At 45.7% G+C, this 22591-nt stretch overlaps 1 protein-coding gene across 3 annotated transcripts in view; it reads right to left on the bottom strand.

The window, feature by feature from the left end:
* TPH2 (tryptophan hydroxylase 2) overlaps nucleotides 1-22591 on the bottom strand; it is a 116781-nt gene that overhangs the window by 65569 nt on the left and 28621 nt on the right. For all 3 annotated transcript variants that reach the window (XM_043447290.1, XM_043447289.1, XM_043447291.1), the window contains 2 exons: nucleotides 21688-21755; nucleotides 2868-3064 (listed from right to left, as the gene is read on the bottom strand). In XM_043447290.1, the coding sequence (XP_043303225.1) occupies nucleotides 2868-3064; nucleotides 21688-21755 (265 nt within the window). The remainder of the gene's footprint in view (nucleotides 1-2867; nucleotides 3065-21687; nucleotides 21756-22591) is intronic.

Raw genomic sequence — 22591 nt, forward strand, 5'->3', positions numbered from 1 at the left:
TGGATGATACTGATCAGTGGTTCTTAATCTCTTTCAGTAACAAATACCAAGGATGGCGACCCTGCACAGGGCCCTCCCATCATGCTGAGGGTGGTTCTCAGGGGACCACTGTCAGGCCACACCTGCCTTTCCCCCGATACACACATGATCTGGGATGAAATCGGGAAAGGGAGAGGTCACGGTGGCTGTATGATCAGGATTCAGAGAGAATCCAGGGCTTGCTCCGAGTCTTGAGGAACACAAAGAATTTGAGTAGGTGTAGGGATGACCGTGGTGCTGGAGAAGACTTCTGAGAGTCCCTGGGACAGCAAGGAGGTCAACCAGCCAATCGTAAAGGAAAGCAACCCTGAATACTCATTGGAAGGACTGATGCTGAAGCTCCAATACTTTGGTCACGTGATGCGAAGAGCCGACTCATTGGAAAAGACCTTGAGGCTGGGGTGGGGGGAGGGCAGAAGAAGAGGGTGACAGAGGATGAGATGGCTGGATGGCATCACTGATTCAATGGACATGAACTTGGGCAAACTCCAGGAGATGGTGACAGACAGGAAAGCCTGGCATGCTGCAGTCCATGGGGCTGCGAAGTCAGACACGACTTGGCAACTGAACAACAACTCTCCTAGCAAGTCACAGAGCCTAAGTAACGATATGAAGACCCACAGCTAGAACAAAGGGTCTGTGCAGAGCGGTCACAGCAGGAGACACACTGGGAGAACGGGGTCAGGGCCGTGAGCTGAGGATGAGCAGCTAAGAATTTGCCTCTGTTACAAAGCAGAGGCCAGCAAACTGCGGTCTGTAGTCCAAACCCAGGTTGCTGCCTGTTCATGTACACCTGTGAGCTAAGAATAGTTTCTGCATTTTCAAATGTTCACGTTTAAACAGTGATATAAGTATGTACTAATAGCCTCAATTTTGGCTCTTGGCCCACACAACCTAAAATATTTATGGTCCATCTGGACTTTTACCAAAAACATTTAAAAGTTTGCCAACCTCAGTAAAATCAAGGGGAAGCCACTGCTAGCTTCTGAGCACGGATGCCAGGAACAAAGGAACTCTCTAGGGAGCTTCATCTGGAAGCTGCGGACAGGAGAGGAGAGGGGAGGAGATGCTGGGGTCAAGGGTGCAATGATGAGGCCTCCGTGTGAGTGCGGCACGGGGATGGAAGGATGGGGCGCAAAGCTAGAAGTGACAGTGCCCGCAGACTGGGGTAAGCTCAGTTCCGTTAGGCCCTTCTAATAAGCCCCTGCTCTAATGCCCTGGGCCTGAGAATGCATTCCCTTAGGTGGCAAAATGAACTTTACTCATGGAGTTAAGGTAAGGGTCTTGCGCTGGGGCAATCAGCCCAGATGATCCCGGTGGGGCCACGCAGAAGCATCCTTCTGAGAGATAGGCAGGAGGGTCAGAGAAGGAGGCAGGTGATGGAAGCAAATGTCAGAGTGAGGCGAGGAAGGCGCTCTGTGGCAAGGTATGCGGATAGACTCTAGAAGCTGAAAAGGAAGGAAACAGAAGTCTCCAAAGGGATCCAGCCTTGCCAAGACCTTGATTTTAAACTTCTAACCTTCAGAACTTTAAGATAATACGTTCATGTTAAGTCATTAAGTCTGTGGTAATTGTTGCAGCTGAATAAGAAGCTTCTACAAAGGCTGATGAAGTGTGGCAGGAAGGGGGTGGGTAGGACTTCACAGAAAGAGTGTTACCGAGCAGGACTCTCTGAGGCCTTCCCAGAATAGACCCCATCCATGTCCTCTGCCTGCCTTTTGTCTGTGGAAAACTCTTTGCCAATGAATAAATTTAATCAGAGAAGTAAGAAGAGAAAAGAAAACAGCCAAGCAAGCCAAAATAATAATAATACAGCCATTAAACAAAGTCAAGGACTTTTCATTCTTCCTCAAGGAATATGGACAATATTCTAAGCCATGTTCTTTGAGCTGTTTTGCAGAAACTGAAACCTCCAGCAGGTGGAAGAAGTTAACTGTGTGCTGCCCACAAGCTGGCTGGAACCAGAAGCTTGATGCTGACTCCCAATCACCTCCCCAGCAACCAACCAGAAAAACGTCCACGAGCTGCCCACAGCCCATTCCTGGGACACTCCCAGACTCCTGGACGCCCCCAGGGCGGGACACACAGTTCAGAGGGGTGGACCTGCTGCAGCCCCTGTGCCCGGAGCAATAAAACTACTCTTTAGGCAACAGGAGTCCTTAGCGCCTGAGCCTAAGAATCCATCACCCCCGATAGAAACAGGGAAGGCAGGCGAGGAAGGAAGTTCCAGGGAGGGAGGCAGGCAGCAAGATTTTAGCTTTTAGAACCGTGTGCTTGAAACAGGGGGGAGAGAGAGAGAAGAGGAGAACCCGAGGACTCAGCCACAGTGAAGGACTGAGCAAGAAGCAGGGCCACCCTGAAGCTTCACCTGTACCCCCAACCCCGCGAGAGCCCAGAGTTCCCCCGCTCCCATCCCAGCAGGGCCAGTGAGGACAGCGGCCACGCAGAGGACACGAACGCCAGGTGACTCCGCTTCCCGTGTTCACTGCCTGCGGCTACCACCTCCCTGGGTGCGTTTACACCAATGCGTTAGACTAGTGATCGGACTGACCGACTCCCTGCCAGAGGAAAGTCACTGTGCTCAACATCATCCAGGATATTTCTTCATCCAGTATAAAGCTTTTCTGTTTCACTTGTGAACACTAGTGTAATAAACTGTTCAATTGTTCACGTGCCTCTCACGGGTGGTCCAGGTTCTGGCGGAGCAGCCCCCTCTTTTTAAACCAGAGGGAGTCCTACCTTGTGTGGGAAAAGGGCAATCGCTGCCCACTGTGTCCTTGGCAAGCCCACGCGGATGCTTAGCCTGAAAGAGCCCGTGTGAAGCTCACCTTTCAGAAACGTCGAGACGTCTTCCAGTTGGGGCACATTATCCTCCCTGTAGCCACAGTGTTTAGTCAGCAGGGGGAAGTTTTTCAAATACTCCCGGCAAGCGTGAGTGGGATAGAGTTTGGAGAGCTCCCGGAACACAACACCCCAAGTCTTCGTTTCTTCCTCCGTGTACTCCACCCTGGGGATGGGCTGACCGCTAGGCAGGAGAGAGCAGAAAAGCATGAGTCTATAGCCCTGGGCCACTGTGTTGCGTGTGTCCTCACCCTCGTACCTATGCAAGTCAGGTTACTGCAGAAGGGGATGCCTGAGTGTCTCAAAGGACCCCACGAGGTGTTCTGTTTTGGAAGTAAATGCTAACATTCTAAGTTTGTGTTTGTGTTTAAACTTTAACATAAATGATTTGTTATGTCTTCACACATCCTTCTGGACATTTGATGAAATTTTTGTTCTGATGCTGGGATCAGTAATGAGGTAAGAATTCTGGGTTGAAGGAACCGGTTTAGCTATAAAACTGTGCCCTGAGGACTTTGTCTGCAATCCCCTGACAACAGTAAAACATGGACATTGCCTTTTGAAAATAAAATTGCCCATAGATCTTCTCTGTCTTTTGTGGGGAGCTCGCCCCAATCTCCAAGGATAACTTTGAGGTTATTTGTTCAGTTTGCAATACACTGGGAAACACTAAAGTACTGTGGAATTTAATAGTTTTGCAAACTGCAAAATGGGAGTATTTATTAGACATCAGGCTAAGAGGCGTACACATTAAGCCCTGTCTGTTAGGAGAGAGGACAGCAAACTTTTTCTGTAAAAGGCCAAAAAGTAAGTACTTTAGGCTTACACGCCATACAGTCTCCAGCAAAACTGCTTAGTTCTGCCATCATATCTTGAAGACAGCCACGGATAAGATGTAGACACAAGAATGTAGCTATGTTCTAATAGAACTTGCATTACAAAAACAGGCAATGGTCTGGATTCAGCCCATAAGTCATAGGGAGCTGACGGCTGGTTTGAAATACTGAGAGGCAGCCCTGGACTGGAGTGGTCAGAGAGAGCTTCCTGGAGGAGGCACAGCTTAAGCTGAGACTGTTGGCCAACCAGGATGTGCAGGTTCCCTGACAGAAAGAAAGGTGAGTTTAAAAATGCTCTTCTAATAACAGACAGAAGAAGGGGGCAGCAGAGGATGAGATGGTTAGATGGCATCACTGACTCAATGGACATGAATTTGAGCAAACTCCAGGAGACAGTGGAGGACAGAGGGGCCTGGCGTGCTGCAGTCCATAAGGTCACAAGGAGTCGGACACGACTTCTCGACTGAAGCAACAAAAACGGCAGATGGCATCCAGGAGCAGAGACCAGAGCTCCTGAGGCCACGCAAGCCAGGAGGAAGTGGAGAATATGGACGTGTACTTTCAAAAACTATTGCTTGAGCAAGAAGAATCTAAATTTAGCCTCTGATTACGAAATCTATTCCGAAAGTGAAGTTGGGGTTGGAGAAAACTTCTCATGACATGTTCCACAGTTACCAGCGGCATCCCCCGACCACCATCCCTGGCCATTTGTCACGGGTTCTGCCCCGCAGTCAGCAAAGACACACACAGCATGTGTGTCCAACACACACACATAAGGCTAGGGGGTCTCCCTCTGTGAGCTCATCAACCAGCCTGCAGAGCAACCCCCCAGGAGCCCAGGCAGAGGCAGCCACTGCCCCTCAGGCTGCTCCAGCCTCAGGCACGGTCAACACGCTGTTGTGTGGTCAGTCGGAAGGACCGCTGGGGCAGTGCAAAGGGGAGGCTTTTGTAATCAAAGCAGGCTCACAGCAGATCCCCCCTTCCACTCCTCTACAGACTTCAAAAAGTTCTTACCAAAATGCTTTCTAAGATTCAGGTTCAAATCTGGTTCCCATCATCCCAAATTATTTTTGTTTTAAAAAAACTAACGGCAGTACGTGAAGGATGAACGAATAACACATACTGAAGAAAACCCCAGAAATTAACATTTATTTTCTCTAAGTACCAAGACTAGGGTTTATGACAAACCAAATTAGAACAAGATTAGCCTTGTTTGAATTTGACTGTTGATAATAAATACAAAATTACAACCTGGCAAATATTTGCTGTGAAGATTAAGACTGCTAAAACTTAGCATCTGTGATGAATTAAAAGAAAGTTTGAAATGAAGAGTAAAAATAGAAAGGATGTAAGGAAATAAAAATAGAAGCGATCTACTTCTGGTACTAGAAAATTCAACACCGTCAATCTAAGGCAGGGAAGACGATAAAGCTAGTAAGGGCTGGGCACAATTGGCAGGTGGAAAGCAAAGAGGCTGAAACAACACATGACCCACTGAGAAGCCATTTGAAAAGAATCGTAAGGTCAAACTTGCCCCTTCGACATCAATCTGCAAACATGCAGCATTTCAAAGGGGAACTGACCGTAGCCAACAGGAAGCAGCAGAAGAAAGACAAGTGTGAGCTGGGGTAGAAAGAAACAGTGATACAGACCCTCCTCCACTTACAGTGGGCTAATCGTGACAAATTGAAAATAGCGTTGTCGAAAACACCTTTAAGACACCTAACCTACCCAACATCACGGCTTAGTCTAGACCATGTGAAATGTGCTCAGCCCACTTACCTTGGCCTACAGGTGGGCAAAATCATCTTACACAAAATCTGTTTTATAATAAAGTGATGAGTATCTCATGTAACTTAAGGAATATGGTACTAAAAGTGAAAAACAGAATGGTATGTGGCTTCGGAATCGGGTAGCTGACTGTGGCTCCCTGCCACAGCCCAACATCATGAGAATTTCTCTGCATACCACACTGAGAAAAAAGATCAAAATTCAAAGGACAGTTTCTCCTGAATGCATTCCACTTTCATACCATATTGAGGTGGAATCATCATTAAGTCGAGGACTGTCTGTATTAATATCTGTAACTTCCTAATGAATTTCCAGCACCGCAGTCTTGGGGGTACAAACAGTCACACAGAGTCTCGTCCGCTCCCACTTGTCCGTCCTACCTGGGTAACTAGTGAGGCTGCTCTCTGAGGGAATGGCTGGTGGACTGCATTGCTGCTTCACCGAACAGGTGATTCTGACTGATCGTATAAAGAAACCTCTTACCCTGCTCTGACCCTCATCCTGGGTAACTATTTAAGGTAAGTGTTTAAATATCAGCTTCACACCAAGTAAAGGCTAGTTTTACCCATTTATTTTTTGTTAAAAATATCCCTAAAACAGACAAAATAAGAAATGTCCCATTTTTCTATGTAGTTAATACAGTTATATAATTATAGCTTATTTTTGAGAGCTTCCTATGGCCAGATAGTTTTTTAAGTTCAGCCTTTTTATTTAATTTAGTCCATCTGATTCTCATAGCTTCATTGAGGTAGACCCCCAGACACAGTTTACAGATAAGGATACTAAGGCTCAGAGAAGTTGAGTCATTTGACTAAAATCATGGCACCAAGCTTAAAACTCAGTCTGTCAGGTTCAAGACTGGCTGTGGTCTTAACCGATTAGCATACACCTATGAAATAAAGAATTTTTCCAGGTACCAGCTTATTTCCACATACAAAATTAAAATAAGACTTATAGGTATCCGTACTTAAATACAGAAAATCTCATGTATAATCATATGCAATCGTAATAGCAACATGTGTCTGTAGATTCCACAAAGTCCTGTCTTATTTATTCACTCATCCAACCTTCTCAGTGAGACTGCCAGCTAGTGCTGGGGGCACCAGGAATGCAGGGGCAGTTTTTAAAAAGAAAAACAACTTTGAGATCTGACATTTAGAAAAATAAAAATTGTAGTCATGAGAAATATCTAAACGTGCTACACTTCTCTGTACTTGTCATGGGATAGTAGGCCTTTTGTGAATTATATGTGAGGATGACAGGGTCGCGTCCTGATCTTTTCAGGGCCGAGGACATATACCCACACATCATTATGCATCTGTCCCTGGGTACATGTCATAACACATATGTAATAGGCAACCAGCGTCCTAAAACTCTGCTCTCCCACAGCTGAAGTCCTGAAGCAGGCCACATTCTAGAGGGAGCTCCCAGCAACTAGCACCAGCCACCTCCCTGCAGGGCTCGGCAGGAGGCAGCGGAAATGGCTCTCCCAGCAGCAAACCCCTCTCGTACCAACCTTCCCGCCTCACCAAGCCTCACCCACCAGTCTAGCAGGGAGTCAGACACGCAGGACCGCAAGGGAGGCCAGTGTTGGAGAGGAAATTCCTGCTCTCTCTCCTTCCCTAAGGGGAGAGGGCAGCCTGGGCCCCAGAATCACTGTAAGGCCTGCAGAGCCCTCGAGAGGTAGGGTCTGGCCTCTCCTTTCCCATCTGGACGCTTGCCGAGCAGAATATCCATGCCCTCCCTGGTGCCATCACCAGAATGGAACAGTAGAGGGCTTCCCTGGTGGTCCAGTGGTTGGTTAAGAAGCCAACTTGCAGTGCAGGAGACACTGGTTTGATCCTTGGTCTGGGAAGACCCCACGTGCCATAGAACAACAAACCCCACGCGCCACATGCCCCCAGGAGCCGCAGCGACTGAAGCCGGTGTGCCCCAGAGTCCTGCTCCAGTTCTGCTCAGCTCTCGGGGGACAGAAGAGGGCTTCAGGGGCTCCCCTCAGCCCTGACGAGGCGGCACTAACGGCCAGGTGCGTGCGGGAGGGGTGCCCAAACTCGGATGCAGTAGAGACCACCTCATCAGAAAGAACCTTTCCAAACCAGGCTGAAAGAGGCCTGCGGCCTGCCCACCCCTGACATTCAAACAACCCCACAGAACGCCCTCAGCCGCCTCCCCCTCCTCAGTGCCCAACTCCAGAGGAACCAAGTCCTAGAAGAGAGAAGAGAAGGAAAAACATCTCCAAACCATGCGTGCACACACACACACACACACACACACTCCAAAGAACTGAGGAGGAGAATACACTTTGAACCAAATTTGAGATTAACTTCTTTTTAAATGAATGGGCCTAGGTCTTAAATACCCTGGTGAGACTATTCTAATAATTGAAAATGACAGGAAATTAGATGTTGCTAAGGAACTTGCTTCCCAGCAGGAAAGTAGGATTCAACACGATACAGTTGAAAGCAGTGAGTGGGGAAAATAAAATCATTTTACATTTACATCGGTATAAACCCCAACAAGATGAGACACCTCAACAAACTAATTACAAGTGAATATTATAATTAGATCTCTAGGGAGTTGCCTCCACTTCTATGGAATTAGTTGTGATTCCAGAATTCTAAACAACCACCAAAATTATTGCTCATAGATTCCTAACTCACTGGAGAAAAACAGATGTGACTTTCAGTGACTACCACTCACTGCGGACTCTGCCCTCTTGCCAAAGAATGGCCAGCTAAGATGTTACAAACACGATAGGGAACCATCACTCAGCCAGGACAGTGCGAGGAAAAGGGCCAGAACCTTCATCGTCAGGATTTAGCTTGACAACAGGAAAAACTCCCTGGTACCATATGTGACTCAAAGATGACTGAGAACTTTCTTGGGAAATACTGAAGGCTGTGGGAGGTGTCCTTCTGCCTGGACAGTTGAATCCCACTGTTTCTACAGGAAGGGTGATGATTCTGAAAAATCTGTTCCTTACAGAGAGGAGAGGGTGGAAAGTACATAGCCAAACCTAACTGGAGGCAGGTCAGATAGAGCTAGGGCTTCCCGAGTGGCACTAGTGGGAGAGAACCCACCTGCAGGTGCAGGAGACATGAGAGACGCAGGTTCGATGCCTGGGTCAGGAAGATCCCCTGGAGGCAGGCCTGGCAACCTCTAGTACTCTTGCCTGGAGAAGCCCATGGACAGGGGGGCCTGAATTCAAGCCCACAGGGTCGCAGAGTCAGGCACAACTGAAGCAAATTAGCACACACGCACAGGGTTATTCTCTGTAAGTCCTGAGCTTGTTAAAACAATGCTGTTTAACAAACACACTTTTACACTGAAATCAACCCCACTGAGGCTGAAGTTACGGAAGTTCTCCCTACAGCCAGATGAATAAACTTTGTTTTAACTATTTGTCTGATCTCCACCAGGTCCAACAGAAAGCTCCTTTTCTTATACATATGTATATTTTTTTTAATTTGGGGGATTGGAAAACATTTGATTGTGGTGGTCCAGCCTGGCTACCTCCTGGAGTCCCTGCTGCTAAAATTCCCAATAGGAGACGCAGTTCCTCTGCTTGTATTATCTTTAGAGGAACTCCAGGGTCAAGAAGCAATCCCCCTACTCAGTGGAGGAAGAGGTGACAGGCTGCAATTGACAGTATTCACAGCAAGATGGCAAAACTGGCTGAATCATGATGCAGGTTGTGTTCTTGGGAAACAGTTGGAGTTCCTCCGTGGCAAGGACTGAACAGAGCAGAAGAGAAACTGAGAATTGTTCAAGGGGGGATGGGTGAATCTGATATTAACAAAAACAGGAATGGACTCATTTTCTATTTTATTTCATTACACTTTCCTCGGGGCAGGGGATGCCTCACTTACTCAGGCACTGTTTATCTGCCTGGAATAAACAGCCCCTTTCATCTCTGCCTCATCTTTCCTCTCCTTTCCCATCTCAGGCATTTCTCTTGTGATGGAAGCTTCCACCTGGGACTGCTGAAGGGAAATGATAAGAGGTGACATGTAAAAATCCATCAACTTTGCAACTCATTAGCAATTAGCAGCTCCTCTGAGGGGTTGGTCAAAGCCTTTGGAGAAAGATTATTGGAACAGGAAGGCATGAGGTTTCTGCTCCTCCTCGAATTGAGACATGTGTCCTGCGCTTCTCACTGGGCATACCCTCAATTCTGCCGCATTTCCAGGGAGCTATCTGTAATTCACCTTCTCTCCTTCTCATCCAGGGCACATAAGAATATGGCAAAGTGAGACTGACATGATTCCAACATTATTCTCAAAATAATCTTGATTTTGATCTAATGTAATTTTAAAAAGACATCACTTTGCTGACAAAGGTCCTTATAGTCAAAGCTATGGTTTTTCCAGTAGTCGTGTCCGGATGTGAGAGCTGGACCATAAAAAAAGCTGAGGACCAAAGAACTGATGCTTTCAAACTGTGGTGCTAGAGAAGTCCTTTCGGAATCCCTTGGACAGCAAGGAGTTCAAGCCAGTCAATCCTAAAGGAAACCAACTCTGAATATTCATTGGAAGGACTGATGCTGAAGCTCCAATACTTTAGCCATGTGATGCAAAGAGTCGACTCAGTGGAAAAGACCCTGATGCTGGGAAAGATTAAGGGCAGGAGGAGAAGAAGGCAACAAAGGAAAAGCAGGTGACAGAAGATGAGATGATTGGACGGCATCATCGACTCAATGGACATGAGTTTGAACAAACTCTGGGAGATAGTGAAGGATATAGTGAAGGAGGAGATAGTGAAAGGAGAAAGTGAAAGAGACAGTGAAGGGCAGGGAAGACTGGCGTTCCTGGGGTCACAAAGAGTTGGACACAGCTTAGTGACCAAACAACAATATTTAAAAAGGGAAATATTCATTATTTTCGAAACTTGTTAGTATTGCCCAGCATTTGTCATACTGCTAAAAACTAGACGACACACCAATATGCAGAAACCAGTGCTGGATGACTCTCACCCATAGCCAGTGAGAATAACGCCACCTCCTACTGTGTCGGCTGACACCACCTTCATGAACAGCATCACCTGCAGCCCGGTGTCCCCAGAGTACAACCATATAGTCAATAAATGTTCCACAAGATGATGGCTCATGTCTTTGAGACTGGAAAAAAAAAATGTTGCTACATATAAGAAAAAAAAAAAAATTCTCAGTAAAGTAGATAAAGTCCATTAAAGTTTAACCAGGAGGCAAATGCCATTTTTATCTACTGATTTTTAAGAGTCAGTGAGAAAAGTCTAAGGCTCTCGAATTTGATAAAATCATCCTTCAAAAGACACTCAATAACTTTATGATAAACTACTATCAGTAGTACTCAGGGGGGAAATAAACAAGTAAAATATCCAAAATTATTATTCTGCTCAATCTATGCCCCATTACCATGTGTCCTCCTTGAAGACAGGGACTTCTGTTTGCTTCGTTCATTTTTATAGCCCTGTCCACCCCCAGAACAAAGCCTGGAACAGACTGGTATTCAATAAATAATATTTGTTGAATAAGTAAATCAATCAATCAGAATAAAACAAGCCACACATTTAAAGGTTGAGAAAAAGTACAGTTGTTTATCCAAAAGTCTGGCAGACAGTTTCTTTTCAAAAAAGAAACTCACAGATCAGTACAGTGACTTAAATCTTGAGTTATACCAAGATTTGCAACCATTCAAGTCATCTGACCTTAAGTGGCTCCATGAGGGGTTCATCTGACGAGGAGCTGGGCGGATGGGGACTGCTAAACTACACCAGAGAGAAAACTGTGAAGGCACAAACTCATTTTCAGCAAGTCCCCTAGGCCAGTCAGGTAAAGAGCACTTATGATCACATATTTTATTTGCTTTTGCAAATGAGTCACCTCATCCCTGTCTCATGTATTTCAATTGCTATGGAAAAAGCAACTCCAAAGACTTTGAGATTTCAATATGTTTTCTGGAAACTTCTGATTAATTTTATGTCCTGCTTACTTTTCAGGCAGGGGTTTCTCTTTTCTGATTTTCTCACTCAGGTTTCCTAGGCATTGTCACCCCTCACACTTGTAGCCAAAATTTTTACCAGGAAAGAAAGCAGCCTATGCAAACCCAAAGTGAAGTGAAGTCGCTCAGTCGTGTCCAGCTCTTTGCAACCCCATGGACTGTAGCCCACCAAGCTCCTCTGTCCATGGGATTCTGCAGGCAAGAATACTGGAGTGGGTTGCCATTTCCTTCTCCAGGGGATCTTCCCGACCCAGGGATCAAACCCAGGTTTCCTGCATTGTAGGCAGACGCTTTATCCTCTGAGCCACCAGGGAAGCCCAAAGGGACATAACTAAATACAGAGACGTTTCCTTGGCTAGACATCTTTTTTACTCTGGTTATTTTTAATCGCTTTACAATACCGTGTTGGTTGCTGCCATGCGTCAGTATGAATCAGCCATAGGTATACATATGTCCCCTCCCTCGTGAATCTCCCTCCCATCTCCCACCCCATCCCACCCCTCTAGGTTGTCAATTGGCTAGGTATTTTAATGAATGAACTTTCAGAGATATTTTCAATGCCACAGGCATGATGATTAAACTATATTTTTCAAAAAAGAAACTCACAGATCAGTACAGTGACTTAAATCTTGAGTTATACCAAGATTTGCAACCATTCAAGCTATCTGACCTTAAGTGGCTCCATGAGGGGTTCATCTGACGAGGAGCTGGGCAGATGGGGACTGCTAAACTACACCAGAGAGAAAACTGTGAAGGCACAAACTCATTTTCAGCAAGTCCCCTAGGCCAGTCAGGTAAAGAGCACTTATGATCACATATTTTATTTGCCTTTGCAAATGAGCTTTGCACACATGAATTTTCGTAAATGAGTCTATAGGCCCTAAGGAACTTTCAGATGGTAGCAGACAAAAACGTTGGTGTGTTTTGCTCACATTGGTAATAGTGGCACTGCTTTTACAAGAGACATAATGAAAATAAACTACTACACCTAGGGAGCCTCGAGGAGAGAGAAGATTTAACTCCTGGAAATCATGTTTTTATTTGTCCTGTGCACCCCAGGGTAGGGTTTCCCACCATTTTCTTACCTTGCAGAAAGCCTTCACCACATTCTAGAGGAGTGATTTTCTTCTGTCAAAACTACCATGAAATTAAATATCAATAGCAGCAACAGCAGGTCTAACATCCACTGACAGGCACATGCTCAGCATACACAGGGAAGGGGAACTCAGAGGATGCAGCCCAGAAAAGAACTAAAAGTTAAAAGCAGCCAACAATCTCAGGTCAATTTTAGGATGAAGAGACTCAGGCCAGGGTCTTGTAGAACCTCAAGTTCAGCCCCCTATATCCTGCATCTTGATCACCAGGGACCAAATGTTGCTGACTGCTGGGCCCCAATCTGCCTCTTTCAGGAGCAGATGACGGAATGCAGTCACCCTACAGCTCACAGGCCTAACAGCGGCATCCATTATCCACCATCCACTTAACTGTAATAATAACAATAATATCATAGCACATGACATGGATTTTCTTCTGTACCGCTGCCCTTATACAGTGATTAAACGACTGTTTACAGTTAAAGAGGTTAAGGCTTACAGACATAGTAATCTAGCCAAGATCAAACAGTAAGTGGCATAGCAGGTGCTGAGATTCAGAAACAGTAGCTCTGGAGACCCGACTCTAAACCAACATGCCTCAGTGAGAAATCTACACTACCTAGCACTGGGTCTGGCCTCTCTTTCCTCGTTTGAAACTGAGGGAAGTAAGGCAACCACACAACACACAGTATCAAATGGGACATCTTTGCAAAGCTCCAGGGCCAATGCCTCGTATCTAAAGGGACTCAACATAGTTGGTTCACTTCCTCCAGGTGTATAGAAATGAAAAAGACTTCATCACTTCCCTGCAGGGTTGGAAATAGGTCTGGAGATGAAAAACCACATTCTCCCTTATAAATCCATTCACCTCTCAGACAGCACTTGTGGAAGTAATTTTAATCCTTCATGTTTGTGGAAATCATTTCAAAGTAAAAGCACGCAGACCTCATTCCGCATGAAAGATGTTAGAACTCGGTGCAGAGGCCCTTTCAGTAAGTCATCCCGGCGGCACTGTGCTCCTGCTTTCCCCAGCTGCGGGAGCCATGCTATAACCAGGCAGCATCCTCCTAAAGCACCGACACACACCTGAAAAACCCACCAAGCCCCCAAAAGGGAACGGAGAAAACTTTTCCAAATCAATTGTCTCTTTCGTCTTTCTTAGGAATCTTCAGGCTCCCTTCATTTCCGCCATTGAGTTGAACTTCAGGTAGAGAGAAACATTTGGCATGAAAATGATTTTGCATAAAGCCTGACGTCTTTTAAATACCTACAAGAGTTGTGCATTTAAAATATACTGAGAACTCTATACAGAGAATAACTTTTTAAAAACCCATGTTATTTAATTCTGTTGCTTTTGTTTTCAACTTGTGTATGATACCACCTATGTCAAATGGAAGTAGCTATGCAGATTTTTTTTAAGACAACAAAAAGAAGAAAGCATTGCCTCTTGGGCAGAAATTTAAAAAAAATATTTAGATTCTCCGAGAGAGAGACTCTTGAAATCTCTAATGTGACCTTCCTCAGAAACTATTCAAGTCATCTGGGAAATGACCCCCATTACGACAAATATTTGGTTTTGTTCTACTTTTCAATTTACCGCTCCATTTCAAAGAAATTAAAGCATCAACAACTGGTGTTTATGCAGGAGTCACAAAGTACCCAAACAGCCACATACATCTCAGTTTCATTCAAAAGCCGGGAAAGCAAATCAATGGAGGATAATGGAATGGGATAAAATTAGCTCAGTCAGGGAGAAAACATATTTGCCTTCTCAGGTGCCTCTTCTCAAATGGGCAGAGAGGGGGAAAAATTAAAACCCAGGCCCCCATCACTATAGACCCCATAATTCATCAAGGTGACCATCTGCTAATGAAACTGATGAGGAAAATGTTGTTAAGGAAAAAAACTTGCAACCCCTGTTAAGTTTTTTTCCTGTTAAGAAAGCATAACTTTTCTCTTTCCTTCTTGCTCCACCTTCTATTTGTTACATTTCCAATTAAGATTCGGCTATCTAAAAATAGGTAACTTGGCACTCAGGAGTCCGGTTAGTAATGCAATCCTTTAAGCTATATTATGAAATCATGCAGGGTCCATAAATCATGGCTCTTCTCACGTGAAATGAGAAATGCTAAGGTCAACTGAAATTTCTGGAAAGGTGAAGAGGTAGCGGCACCCCGGTTATTTTTCTGCAAGTTGCAATAATTGCAAATGCCTCCTAGGAACAACTCAGCATCAGTAATTCTCCAGCTCAAACATAAGCTGAATCATCGAAGCTACCTGTGAGCAGGTAAACCCCAAAATGCACAGTACTGGGTAAGAGACCAGGAAGAGCTTTTGTCTCTGATCATCCATCTCCTTCCTCTTCTTTACAAGCCTTTGGCTGACTCCTGCCGAACCATCTAGCGAAGGGAAAACTGAGACCTCCTAGGAGGTGAGATGCTGGCTTGGAAATCCAATATGTTTATTCCAAGGAAAACCCAGTCCACAATTATGTATCTATTCAGCATCTTTAGAAACATGCATTCTATCCCTGAGTTGGTAAGATCCCCTGGAGGAGGAAATGGCAACCCACTCCAGTATTCTTGCCTAGAGAATCCCATGAGCAGAGGAGCCGGGTGGGCTACAGTCCATAGGGCTGCAAACTGAGCCACTGAGCACAACAACTTAGAATCACAACGCAGTACTGAATCTTAGTCCCTGGGTGTTTCCTTTTGACGACTCGCAGTGTTTGGGGCTGTGGGTGGGAGGAAGGAAGGTGGTAAGAAAATGCCTGTCTCTGTTTTGATAGGAAGAGGAGCTTAGAGTCATCACAATTCCATGTTGAATGAAAGCATTCTCTCTCTTCCTCCCTCTGATGGTGCTGCATAGAATATTTACAAGCTCACCCAAATTGAATGAGCCTGCTGGGCTGGGTGATTGCACTTTTCAAATATGCTAGTTCCCATTGGGGGTTTTTTTGTTTTAGAATCTCTGTTTAGCTGTGTACTTACACTTCGACCAAATTAATCACAAAAGGTGCAGTTCTGTAAATCAAAAAATCAAGAAATAGTCTAGCAACTAGAAAAAGCCAGAGAGGAACAAATCCCTGGCAATTGTTTTTCAAGCCTCAACCCAGCCATGTTTATTTCCAGCCGTATTATATCCCCTGAGGGTCAGGCTCCGGCAGGAGGAGAGGCGCTCAGGGCCTAAGAGAGAGTGCACTTGCTGCGCGGGGCAAGCATGCGGCTCTGCCATGCCAGGGCCAGAGAGATGTCCCAGGCACCCGGGAGAGAGAGCATAGCCTTGCAGGCAGGGCCGGTCGGAGTCCTGGCTTCATAAAGTCTGAAGTGTATTAAGTACACACAAAAACTGTGCATTTCAAACACCTGAGAATTCTCTAAAGAGAAGAATGACTTTTTAAAATGCCAAGTCCCTTACTTCTGTCACTATTATATTCATCTGATCTCAAGGGAAACGCTACAGACACTTCCAGACCAAAAAGAAGGAGAAGATGTGCCTTCTTGAGCAAAGAAAGACATTTAGATTCTATGAGAGAGGCACACTTGAAAATGGTCTTTTTCCGAAACTATTCTGGTCGTCTGGGAAACAAACCTAGGACTACAAATATTTGCTTTCGTTGTACATTTCCATTTACTACTCAACTTCAGAGAAATTAAAGCATCAACCATGGGTGCTTATCCGGGTGATACAATCAGCTCTGTCACCTCTAGTAAGTTTCCTAATGTCTCTGAGCTTCAGTTTCCTTATCTTCAAAATGAGATCACATACCTATCTCAAAGGCTTATTGAGAGTTTACTGGAAGACCATAAGCAACATGTTTAATTAATACCATGTCCAGCAGATAGCAGGAATTTAACAAAAGGAAACTAAAACCCCCTGTGCATTACAGCTGAGAAGTCTAGCTTTGGTGAACAGTTCTACCACCATCAGTCATTCAGAAATGAGTCCAACACAGCCCAACCCCTATCTGCTCCCTCTGACCTTAGCTGAGACCCACTGGCCTGCAAAGGCAATGCAGAGAGTCAATTTTTCAGACTGAAGAAGCAAGCTGTGTGCATGAGTTACAGGACACTATAGTGTATACACACACACATATACACACACCACACACATTTTTTTAAACTCCTTTAACCCAGTCTATTGTGGGGGTTGAAATTCCCTAATTCATTCACTCCTTAAGGTACTGTGTTTATTTTAAAGCTTAACAGATGATTACATGGAATCAAGGAACCACCAGCTACTCAAGACGTGATAATAATAATCGTATCTGTCATAGAATCAACCCCAGCTTGTAGCAATCAGCATCTGAGCCCTGAAGCACTGATAATCCTCCCAAACATTCAAGGTGGACACTGCGTCCATTTAAGACACGGGCGCTGAGACCAGGAGCCTAGGTCAGTGCTCATGGCCACAGAGCTCGTAAGTGATGGAACAGGAATTCAAACCCAGTTCTGTTTAGCTCCAAAGCCTAGACTTCTGTCACATGTTTCGCCACACCAGAACTGAAGAGTTTCAGATCTGACAGCCCCAGCACCACAGTCAAAATTTTGTCTTCCTCCACATAGCATCTGCGCCAGCCCCATGCACTTCCATTTCCTCTGAAGTGCATGCCCATATACTCTTCACATTATCTAAGCAGGAGGCGCCTTTATCTGTTTATGCCAGGATTTCTTTCATTTGGGTGGAGGAGGTCAGGGTTTAGAGGATGTGGTGTCTCACAGATGACTTCAGAAATGGTGCGTTCCTTCCCCATCCACCGCCTTCCGTCTTAGGTCGGCCATGGACAGTGATATTTGCACTGACGAAGGCTTCCTCTGCTGTTACCGGCCAGGCAATCAGGCCTTGCAGACCCTCGCGGCCCACCATTCAGGCATGTCTGCAGCAGCCACAGGCCTCCGGGTAATCAGTCCTGTTTCCCAGCAGCTCTGCCAATCAGAAACTCCCTGAGTGGCCCCTGTGGCCAGTTCTCAGCAGGCCGCATGTCCCCACTCCCTTTCTGCTTTCTGTCTCAAGGTAACACAGACTTTGAGCCTGCTGTTTTTTCATCATCTAGAGGAATTTTTTTCATTTTTCTCTGCTTGTGTTGATTCTTTCCCCCTGCTTTATCCTTTCAAGACTATCATAGAAAATATGGTATTCAACACGAATTCCCCAGAGGGCTTCTTGGCTGTGGTTTCAATATACATTATTCTGTATTTCGCTTCTTCTCCTCTTCATCTTTTGACACCTCAGACTCCATCCTGCCAATTGCTACGACACCACTAAAATATCTGTGCTCCATCTCCATCTATATTTCTGACCTTTTCAGTGTCCTAAAAGCCTGAATGAACTATCAACAGGGAACTGAGTTATTTCCCCCATGTTCAAATAGTCCCTAATTTTATTATTACCAAACTATATTTGCAGAAACCTCACTTGCTGAATTTTTTTCAGGACCACCCCAATTTCAACTAATCTGGCTCCTCAGACCAGTGGTTCCAAGCTTTGCTTTGGAAAAATCCAGTCACAGCATGCTGCCAGAAGCCACTCAAGCGAACTTAAGTAATTACTGTATTGACATCTTTCCCCTTTGCTCACTTGGAAAACCAACAGCACTAGAAAATACATACTGCAATTAGAAATTGCATCTTTTTTTCGTGTTAAACCAAAAGGAAACCTTCCCTACCGCATGGCACAGTGGAGACCATGGCCCAGGCCCTCTTAGGACTTGTAAGAACTTGTGCCCCAACCCACCAGCACCATCGCATGAGCTTGCACACACGCACACACATGCGTAACAGCTAGCCCACAGCCATCCTCAAAGCCACAGTCAGAGAAGCCACAGCGATGACGATGACGGCACGAAGGGGATCAAGGAATGATCCTTTTCTCTCCACTTCCCTCACACCATCCACTTACAAGAAGCACCTGAGGCAACGGGTGACCTTTCTCAGTATCTTGGCAGCTTCCCACACATACCCAAATGGGAATATGACTGTTTTCTATGAAATTTCTCCATAAAGAGGGAGGCTGTTCAGCATGAAGAGTTATCAGTCTATGAGCAGCCTTTTAAATGAGAAACTGGAGGAATTTTCTTTCAAGGATTACTTCTCGGGATGTTCAAGCTATAGTATTTCCTAAGATGGTGCATAAATGGTGCTGTTAAGATGGCTAAAGAATGAATCAGTAGATCAAAGGGAAGCAGAAGCCAGCCTGAGGAAAGGGAGGGGGCGGATGTAAGAGCAGTAACTGACACCAGTGATCACAAACCGCGTCCAGCTTCACGCTCAGCACGGCGTACACACTCCCTCGTAGCCCGGACAGCCCTGAGACGGGCCCTCCTGTCAGACACGCTTCCCAGAAGGAGGGCCTGCGGCGCTCACCAGCTAGGAAGCAGTGAGGCTGGAACTCCACCTCCGCCCTGTCTGACTCCAAAACCCCAGCTGTGAACCACTTTCTTATTCTTTGTGGTCAGCACTGTCCAGGGGCAGAGGGTGACAAGGCCCCTGGGTTCCAAACTCTCATGTCCAAACACCCTTTGCTCTGACGCTGTTCCCACTGACTAGTGTAATCTGACCTCCCTGGCATCAGGACCACAGGGAGAGTGGTTTCTGCCTAGGTAATGAGGAAGAGGCAGTGCCCTGCCTATCTCAGCCTCCTGACCATTCGGTTCCTAGGAGTCAGTCCCCTCCAGACGGGAACCAGATCCTGGACTGCTCCGCCTGAGTGCAGCCCTCCTTTGTATAAAACCTCCACCACGTCCAACCTCCAGTTTTTACTTTCATTTTCCGTAGACATCAGGCCTCAATTTCGCTTTAGCTAATGGGAAATGGCAACTGCAAGCTCCTGTTAACACTTTGAGGGCCTCACCCTACATCATTATAACTATCTGCTTCTTTCCTCTCCTCCCCAAACAAATATGCTTCCTTTAAAACCATAAAAGTCCCCATTATCAGTGCTCCTTGAAACGGGTGGACTCGTGTATACCAGTTTCTACTAGAGCCACTACATTATAAGCCTGTCGTGGTCCAATTTCTGGGGTCCGCAAGAAGAAATAACTAATATTTGAGGCAGTCCCTTGATTGTAAGTACAGGCTTCCTTGGTGGCTCAGTGATACAGAATCCACCTGCCAATGCAGGAGATGCAGCAGGAGCTGAGGGTTGAATCTTTGGTTTGGGAAGATCCCCTGGAGAGGAAATGGTAACCCACTCCAGTATTCTTGCCTGGAGAATCCCATGGACAGAGGAGACTGGTGGGCTACAGTCCATGGGGTCACAAAAGAGTCAGACACGACTGAGCACGCACACACGCACTTGATCCCTATGCTGACAAAATCCTTTACATATATATAAATACACACACACACACACACACACACACACACACACACATACTGTTCTTATATATATAATATATTCCATGGAGCATCTGTGTATAAAATACTTTTTTTTAAAATACATTTTTGTCTATATGTTTTATCTAAAGAAAAAGTGTCTGCCAAGAACTGAGCTTTTACCATGTCCTGGGCAGATTGTGCCCCAAAGGTCTGTCCTGCCTACGTTCTGCCTACACAGACATGACCAGATTTCACAGGGAGGGTCTGTGAACCAAGGGGGCCAATGTTAAGGTCACAGCCCTCTATCGGGGCCTGATGTGGAAAGGTGCACGTGGCCCGTCAGAGTCCTCACTGGGCAACCTGACTGGGGACCCTGGGAGACGGAGCTAACAGTGATGGTGCTGAGGGTGCGGGGGCCATGAGGTCAGGCGCGGGCGGGATAAGCCGAGCACGCTGCCGTCGGAGGCGCCAGAAAGGCACTGTGGTCTAAAGAGGGTCAAGAACCTGCTTGGAACAGAGGAGTCAGGCCGAGAGGAGACACACGCGGAAAAGCGTGCCCAAGAGTCCGTTTTTCATGCTTATAAGAAAGAGTGAGCGGTGCCTGGGGCTTGGGAGGAGGGAGCAAAGAGCATCCAAAGCATCAGAGGAGGTTAGGAACGAGCACAGACTGCCAGCCAGAGGGCTGGGGGGATGCGCTCACGTCGCTCTCATACCTGTGTGTCAGATTCCTTTAAATCAAGGAAACATGGTACCCTCCTTAACACTCATAATGGCCCAATTCTCAGCAAGGACAAACCTGCCCCACACGACAGTCAAGCCTCTCAGCAGTCTCAGTGAGAAGAAGAAAGACGCGTTCCTACCAGGCACGGGTTTACAGTGTGTTCTGTTCAGAAGACGCATGGAGCTGACCGAACGGATGCGGCAGCGCTGTGACGGTCCCTACGCGATTTTCATCGGCGTGAGCAGAAGAGGCAGGGGCTGACGTCCACTCCAGCTCTCCGGGCGTGGCCTCTGCTGCCAGTCACAAACCTCCTGCCCCTGCCGCGTGGCCCAGTCCCGAGGCGCTCCAGTTTCACCTCAAGCCTAATCCCCGACTGGGGATGAAACTTCCAGTGTAGGGACGTCCCTGGTGCTCCAGCGGCTAAGACTGTGATCCCACGGCAGAGAGCCTGGGTTAGATCCCTGGTCAGGGAAGTAGATCCCACATACCACAACTAAAGATCCCTGGTCCGCACACCGCTATGAAGACTGAAGATCCCAAGTGCCGCAACTAAGACCTCGTGCAGCCAAATAATAAATAAAAAAAAATTTTTTTTTAAACCCTCCAGTTTACAGGAAGTTTCCTTTTCCTATAAAACCACATTTCTTTTCTGTGATGGCTGCTTACATGAGCCTTTTCGTCATTCCTGTGGAATCCTCTACTTTCACCAGGGAAGCTGGACGTGGAAGGGAGTTAACTAAAATGTCAAATCAAAAGTAAAAGTAAAACACATTTCCCAGGCCCTGCAGAGTGTACAGAAATGGCTCCTTGCCTTAGTTGATCTCTGAGTACTATGGTGAAAATGTAGCACTTGGCGTCAGCCCACAGCACTCATTATTTTGCAATTATACCCACATGTCAAACATCCGTGTTGGCAATTAAAGCCTACAGCATTGGTGAGTGTATAAAATGGTTCATGTCTGCTTTCTGCAAAAGTTAAAAGGGACGAGAAGACAGGTCTGTTTAACCCAGCATGTGATTTACCTAATCCGCCAGCAACAAGTCACAGGACAGAGTCACACAGGTACTTACTATTTGTAGCCCATGGCGACATCCACAAAATACTTCCTTCTCTGTCGATAGACATTGTCTTTAAATCCCTTAAACAGAAAAGAAATGAAGTTATTTAACAGACTGCCAAAAAAGTTAGTTACAGAAGACCTAAAAGAAAATTGCTGTGATGTTTATTGAGGGTCCAATTCAAATGTAATTTTTTCCCTTGGATGACCACCTTGATGATACAGGAGGAAGCAAATTGTACTTACAGTAAAACCTCATTAAATTTGGGCTATCCTAATTTGGGATGCGTGGGAATTCAGACTAAAGTTAACCTCTCCATAAGTAAGCAGAATGGCTTAGTTAAGCAAATTGATATTGTGAACAATATCCTTTGGTTTTTAAGTATCATTTACATGTAACTGATCTTAATTACAAATTAATCTTATCTGTTCAATAAAACAGATCCCTTTAACATGGCTATTCAGTGAGTTAACCTAAATTTAATTGCTTTGTGCAAATAACCAGTAAATGTTCATACATTAAAATTCTATCACTCAGAATAATCATCAAAATCCCAAATTAGGATGAATTAAAGAGGTTTTGCTGTATGTTATGAGTATAGCCACATAAAGCAAAATCGATTACAAGGGATCCAGACACAGGATAGCAAGCTAGCTCCATTTCCCTCTGAGTTCCTATAATTCTGACTAGTTTTCAGCCAAGTTCAAGATTTTACCCAGCATCATGCACTTGGGAAATTAACCATCCTGTCTGTATCAAGTGGAGTCCTTCCAAGAGGACTTCCTGGTTTATTCAAGAGTCTCTGCTCTTGTCAACAGACTTTCAATTTTCCTTTCTTTCAGGTACTTTCAGACAATCGGTTCTTTCCAGGGGTGTTTCTTCAAACAGCTGGAAGCCCAGATGGTATGGTTTCAAT

Source organism: Cervus canadensis, chromosome 25, assembly GCF_019320065.1.
Source record: "Cervus canadensis isolate Bull #8, Minnesota chromosome 25, ASM1932006v1, whole genome shotgun sequence".
In the NCBI taxonomy this organism is placed as follows: Eukaryota; Metazoa; Chordata; class Mammalia; order Artiodactyla; family Cervidae; genus Cervus; species Cervus canadensis.